This window comes from Ascidiella aspersa, chromosome 2 (assembly GCF_963924565.1).
Source record: "Ascidiella aspersa chromosome 2, kaAscAspe10.2, whole genome shotgun sequence".
NCBI lineage: Eukaryota > Metazoa > Chordata > Ascidiacea > Phlebobranchia > Ascidiidae > Ascidiella > Ascidiella aspersa.
Window position 1 is genome coordinate 3,116,451 of NC_139448.1, and position 6,948 is coordinate 3,123,398.

Genomic DNA, 6,948 nt, shown 5'->3' on the forward strand with positions numbered 1-6,948 from the left:
GCAATCCTCAATGGTTTTATATCAATTTTTAATAACAAAATCTACCGGTATACAATATTTTCACAAAGCTCTACAATGGCCAACTGAAAACGGTCTTGTTGGCCATGCCCCACAGTTACGGAACCACAGATTTAGACAAAAAGACAAAGTAAATATCGAAAGGCAAAACCAGTTTGCTTCATGCACTGGTTATGCGTATTAAGTAACAACGTTTTTTGATGTACTTCTTAGTACTATGTTTATGAAAATGTTAATAACTTTATAAAGTTTCATGTATGATAGGCATTTTTCTAATTTATCAAAACTAAACATTATTGCTAAAAAATTGAAATGTATGTACCCTAACAGCGATACCGATCTATGTGAACTAATAATTGGAATGTGCTTGTAAAATCGCCGCCAAGATTTAATATGTAGCAAATAATTTGTCATTCCGCAGAAAAACTTTGCGAAATGCCGCAATGCGAACTCTAGATTCCCACGGGATAGTGAATAATGGGCGTATTGTGGATTAGCAGCATTGAAAAATCGCTGGGATAAATTTGCAAGTAACAATAGATGTCGGAAACGCTTCCTTGTTGTTCAAACAAGATTGAATGCTTCGCTCAATCATATGGGCCGACTAAATTGCAAGTAAATGCATTTATAACGTGTTGTGTGTAAATAGATCCAGCAAAACAAATTCTTATCCTTCTATAAAGTTTAATTTTTGGAAACCTTCAGCGTTTTTTTTTGTGAATTTAAATTTCGTGAACGCCATTACTGTGTTCCAAAGAGAAAAATAAACGCAACATTAACATGCAAAGGTATTTTTAAGGGTAGCCTATTAGGCCTAAATTCGCTTGGTGTTATGAAGGTGAATTCGCGTAAACAAAACTTGAAATACTAAAGTCACCTAAACTAAGTGTAGGTGAAATACTGAGCTAACAGCAAATAACCTCTCTTTAAGTACGATTTCAATTAAGATGTAAGTTTTTTGTCTAGTTTCTCTAATGTCTTCAAACAAATCACGCAACCAACACAACATTTTCCTTTTCCGCTTTTAAGCTGATGAAAGTGTAAGGCACAAAATGCACAGTAAACAACAACACAGAACTACAATTGCACAAACGCGTGAGGGTGTAACAGCGAACATTATTGCGAATGGAACAAGTTTAGGCCACAGGAGTTTGAAGTAAATTACAAAAAATAATGTCGCGGGCTAAATTAAATTATTACAAATTTGGCAGTTGCATATTGTACTTTGTAAAACAGTTAAAACGGACGGAGTCGAGAAAATATTAATTCAACTTTTCAATAGAATTATTTGCAGCAAATGGGTGAATTCTGTCATCAATGAGTATATTAATATGAATACCAAAACCCATACAGAAGTGGGTTTCATTTTGAACGTTTCGAATAAATATAGCTACTTTTGTATGGTCTTTGATATTCTTATTAATATACTAATTGATAGTATTTAACACATAAAGATTGCATTATTAAAAAGTAACCAGTTTTAAATGACAGTTATTTTGACTTTGGTACCGCTAAGTCATTGCCACGATTCTTTAACACAGATACACCAACTAAAGCTAAATACCAGCCACGCAATTCCAATACTACAGTAAAAAAATCAGTAGATTAATGTCAAGAGCCTTGCTCGAAACTACATTTGGTTGAGCGATGTGACGCCTCCTTCAGTCTTAACTTGCAGCAAAGATCCACTTGCAGATCTTTTTTCACCGTTTGCCCAAGCTAGGAACAACCTACAGAAATAAATGTAAGGTTTAGCTAGGTAACTAAAGTTAAACCGACAATGTTTAGAATGCAAACATTCCAAAAAATATACAACAAATACATTAAAAAACCTAATGAAATAATAATAAAAATATATATATAATTTATATAAATCAATATTTCATCAACGTAAGCCTGGAAGCCATAAGCCATACTTCGTAATTCAGTGTATCTCAAACTTTTTTGTGGGAAAAATACAAAGTTTTTTGTCCCTAATACTAAGTGGAGGTGTAATAGCAAACCACTATTATCTTAGAACTTTTTCATGCTTAAGTGAACCAAACACAAATAAGAATTCAGTTAATATGAGCAATGTATACGTATTTCCTTGGCCAATTTTATAAAAAAAAACCTATTGCAATCATGCTCAGAACAGGTTAAGTAATGCAGTCGGCAACCAAATTAAATTAAATGGCCACCAAAGGTTCGCAATCACCAGGGGTTGAAAAAACTTAACAGAAAATATTCCGACAACTTACTCTGCAAGATATTCCAGTGGAGTCCAAGTTGAAAAATCCGCATTTGCCATGAACTTTCGATTCATTGGTGTATCAAGCGTTATTCTGTAGAAAAATATGAAGTTTCAACCACATTCATCAACCAACGACCAACGTTAAACAGACAACTATTTATACCAACGTTAAACAGACAACTATTTATATATGGCAACTTGGCAAGTGATGTATGCATCCTAATGATGAAGCATAAAAGTTAAAGGTTGTAGCTAGACGTAGAATGAATATCAAAGCCCATATATATATAATTAGGTGGCACATTTTGAGTAAGTCTTAAAATACTGGTTGGAGATTTTAGTTAGACATAGTAAGAATATCAAAGCCCATAAAAAAGTAGGTAGCATTTTGAACGTTTCGAATATTGAAAAATGAATAAAAAGTTTTCCAATAAATCTTTATTCAAGTTGAAAACGTGTAAACCTTCCTTCAAAACGTTTAAAATGATAACTATACTTCTATATGGGCTTTGAAATTCTTACTACATTATACTAAATTACTAATGTGTTTTAGCTACAAATTAAATTTTCTGGTTAACCTTAAATGTACGCCCATCATATTTTTTTCAACACAGTTATTAAAATATACATTTTAAAATTCCAAGATAGAATTAAACAAAATATTTAGAATTTTTGGTTTATTTTCTAAAACTAAAAAAAATTCTTAACAACAAACTTACGGCAGAATGCAAATTGTGCAGGAATTATCTGGCAAGCCACTTTTGGGTGAAGCCAAACTTTTACAAAGTTGGTGAACTGCAGCCTTGGCAAGTCCGTAACCGATCATTCCTGGGTAAACAAAGTTTTAAAAGGGTGACAGTTTTATGGCTTGACAAACAAGACCCCAACTAACGGGCTTGTAATGTATGTGGATTATAAAACTTTGGGATCGTGTATAACTAAACCTTTTGACACTACAATTGTTTAGAGATTTATCACAATTATGACACAAGGATTTGTAATCTTATTCTAAGGTACTTAAACCTTTACTTTCAGTATTTTTATATTAATAATAAGGGATTTTAAGATTTAAAGAAAACTGTAAATAAATATTTTTTTGACAAAACTGCTACAACATATCAAAATTAAAAGCAAAACTTACTACTTAACATGATTAAAGATTTGAATAAGATTATAATTTAACACAAAACACAATCTAACAACACCAGATTTGCTAATCAACACATTACAATTGTCTTCGTTACTTATTGATGTTAATTACAGAAATTCATATTGGTCAAAAGTAATATCTGATCTTGAAATAGAAATTACCTGGTGTTTCCCCTAAAGCAGGAGAGGCACCAGTCAATTGCAAAACTCCTCCAGGTTTTAAAAACTTTGAGGCAAGACTTCCAGCGATGGTTGAACTCCAAACACTTTGTTTCCACATCATATCAGCATTTTTAACATAATCTACAAATAAACAAGTTTGAATTTAAAATATACCAAATAAACTATCAAGCAGTTTACTAATTTAATGCAAGGTTGCATTTTTTATAAAGTTTTTATTTTTTTTTTGTCAACTTGAAATTAGATTGTTGTATTGCTATATATAATTATATATATGTTTTGATTTTCGGATAAAGTATAGAAGGTTCCACCAATGTTTTGGAAATCATCAGAATCAATATAAGCAGACCTGCAGACGTTACTAAATCTGAATGAGTTTGCACACGGCCGAAAATCACAGCACCCAGGCAAAATAACGAAATTATTTTTATTGCCAAATTTTAAAATTTTAAATAATGAGGTCTGCTTATAAAACTTTATTATCGTCTTTGTTAGCTCCATTATTCTTAACAATTACCTTGGTTACCTAAACTATTCCTAAAACTGACCATTAATAGTTACATTATTCCTAACAATGACCTTTATTAGCTGCATTGCCTCCAGCCCATCCTCCAGCCACACAGAAGACACCATCAACCTTATCGTCACCAAGTACTGCTGCAACCCCATCACAGACTTCTTTGTGTTGTTCGGTCCACGACGATAAGTTGGTGATCACAACACTGCTGTCCGCAGTGTCACTTGCAGCAAGGTCAATTGACACAACATTCTGAGAATAAACAATATCCAGGATGTTTATTAAGTCCTGCTAAGTTTTGTTATTAAGTTATTCTTAACCATTTAAGTTCTTAATATATCTTATTCTAGGTTTGTTTTATTTTGATTCTTGTTAATCAAAGTTTCTCTTTAAACCAATTTTTTTTTGTTTGAGATTTAATTTTCATATGTTTGTTTTGGTCCTTTAATGGGGGCATTGATAAAACCGTGAAAGAGTTTAACCAAAACTGTCCTAACTTTTATTTTTGCATTTTTGTACTGTTTTTCTTTGCGCAAAACTAGGCATTTACCAGATCCAATTTAAAATACAACCGTTTATTTTTTCAACAATCAGATCTTAATAGTATAATTCTTAAAATGTTGTGGTCCTAAGAATTAGAGATTCTCACTAAAATGTTTTTTAATCAAAAACTTTTATTTTGATAAATTGGTGAGAATTGCCTCAAAAATGGAACACTAAATTAAAAAAAAAACTAAGAAAAAATTCTGTATGAAATTTGTTTTGAGGCATTTTAAACTTCCTAAGTGTAATTTTTTATGATTCTTATTCATAACACATTGAGTGTGTCAATTTAAAAATCTTATGAATTCGGCCAGTATGACCTGAGTAATACTTACATAATTGCAAGCTTTAAACTTGCTAACAATTGTCCTTCCCAATGCACCATTGCCTCCGTAAACAACAACTTTTAAAGCCATTCTGTTTTTGGATGAAGCGTTTTTTTATTTACCAAAATTTTGACTCTACACAAAAAAAGCTTGCTTGTTATGTTGTGGATAATTCCTACATAATAGTGGCACACCAAAGTAATTTGATGTAGCCTTACAGAAGCTGTACTAGCCTGTACATTCTGTAATTTAAATCAATAAACTTTATTTCACTAATGCCAGTGCATTTGTGTTTTTTTAACAGATTTTTTTATTTCAAATACTAGTAGTAATTTCAAAACTTTAATTTATATCGTTAAGGGTAAAGGCCCGTTTACACTACAACTGCACCTAGCGGAGCTTAGCTGCACTGGGCGTGAAATTATTTTCACTACAGCTGCAGTGAGCTGCGCTGGGCGTAAAAATCGCCCCAAAACGTAACGTGTTTCAATAGCTGCACTGCGAGCTTGAGTTTAGCAAAGCGTGAAAATCGCCCCAAAGCGTAACTTTAAGCTAGCTGCAGCTGCTGCACGGGGCTTGAGTTTAGCAAAGCTTGAAACGCTCGCCACAATAGAATTTAAATGCAAATTACGCTTTGCTCAGCTCAGTGCAGCTGTAGTGTAAACGGGCCTTAAATGTTACAATTTAATCTATAAAACATAACAAGCGTTTAATTTAATGTGTTACAAAAAATGGCACTTCACAAACTTTTGACGTGCAAACCAGAGGTCGTGAGTTCGACTCTCACTAAAGCACCATTTTTATATACATTCCTGCATAGTCCGACATACTTCACTGATGTTTTGTGATGTTCCGTTTATCTCTTTAATTCAAACTGCTGAAATCTTTGCACGTAGCAATCATTGACGCTCTTTCACTATTGTACGTAAAAAATAATAAAAAATGTTTTTTCTTCAAATGCCGCTTACCACAACACATATTGTTTGGGTTAGGGTTAGCGTTTGGTTGAGGGTGGGTCAAGTTATTATTAATAATAAACATAATGTTACTTGACCCACCCTCACCCAAACGCTAACCCGCACCCTAACCCAAACAATATGCGTTGTGGTATGCGGTATTATTATTATTATTTTTTTTTGCATAACTTTTCACGTACAATAGTGAAAGAGCGACCAATCGTTTGCCTTTTTAGAAAATACGTGCTGACAATATTTAGAAACATTAGTAAAAGTTTAACGTGTTGGTCATGATGAATGCGGGTATTTATTCGCACATGTTTGTAAGTAAACATCCAACAACAACAAAAAAACAAATATTCACTAATATTTTTTTCCGAGCCTTGTATACAAAAATGCAAGTAGCTTCTGCAGTCAGATGAAACTACATTATACTACAACGAAACACGTTGTACACTTCATTTGTACACAGATATAAAATGTCGGGATTTAGATAATCACTGCTATCTATAATATTTATTGTAGAAATTTCCGTATATTTACTTTGATTTACAATAGCCAATTAGCAAACACTTAATTATAAACCAAGGGGGCACCGGGGAACAATGCCAGAATTTTGGCCAGGTTTTTTTATGTACATTCCTGCATAGTCCGACATACTTCACTGATGTTTTGTGATGTTCCGTTTATCTCTTTAATTTTAAACGGGTAACACTAATTTACGGAATGATGAATGGTCGGAATAGTCGGAACGCTCACTAATTTACGGAATGGTCGGAATTGTCGGAATGGAATGAATAGGGCCGAAACTAATTTGATGAATGGTCGGAACGGAATGAACTGTCGGAATAGAATGAACTGTCGGAATAGAATGTATGACGCTGTAGTAGCAGAATGAACTGTCGGAATGAAATGAACGAAGCTGTAGGAACAGAATGAACTGTCGGAATAGAATGAACTGACGGTATGGAATGAACGAAGCTGTAGGAACAGAATGAACTGTCGGAATAGAATGAACGAAGCTTT

General features: G+C 33.1%; 1 protein-coding gene across 1 annotated transcript; it reads right to left on the reverse strand.

Annotated features, from left to right (window-relative positions):
• Positions 1–1,038: 1,038 nt before the first annotated feature.
• On the reverse strand, positions 1,039–5,103 carry LOC146163156 (dihydropteridine reductase-like). Its single transcript, XM_083382120.1, has 6 exons — positions 4,976–5,103; positions 4,160–4,349; positions 3,563–3,703; positions 2,971–3,079; positions 2,259–2,342; positions 1,039–1,748 (listed from the first exon to the last, which is right to left on the reverse strand). The coding sequence occupies exons 1-6, from the start codon at positions 5,054–5,056 to the stop codon at positions 1,649–1,651; spliced, it is 705 nt and encodes a 234-aa protein (XP_083238246.1). The 5' UTR covers positions 5,057–5,103; the 3' UTR covers positions 1,039–1,648.
• Between the last annotated feature and the right edge of the window lie 1,845 nt (positions 5,104–6,948).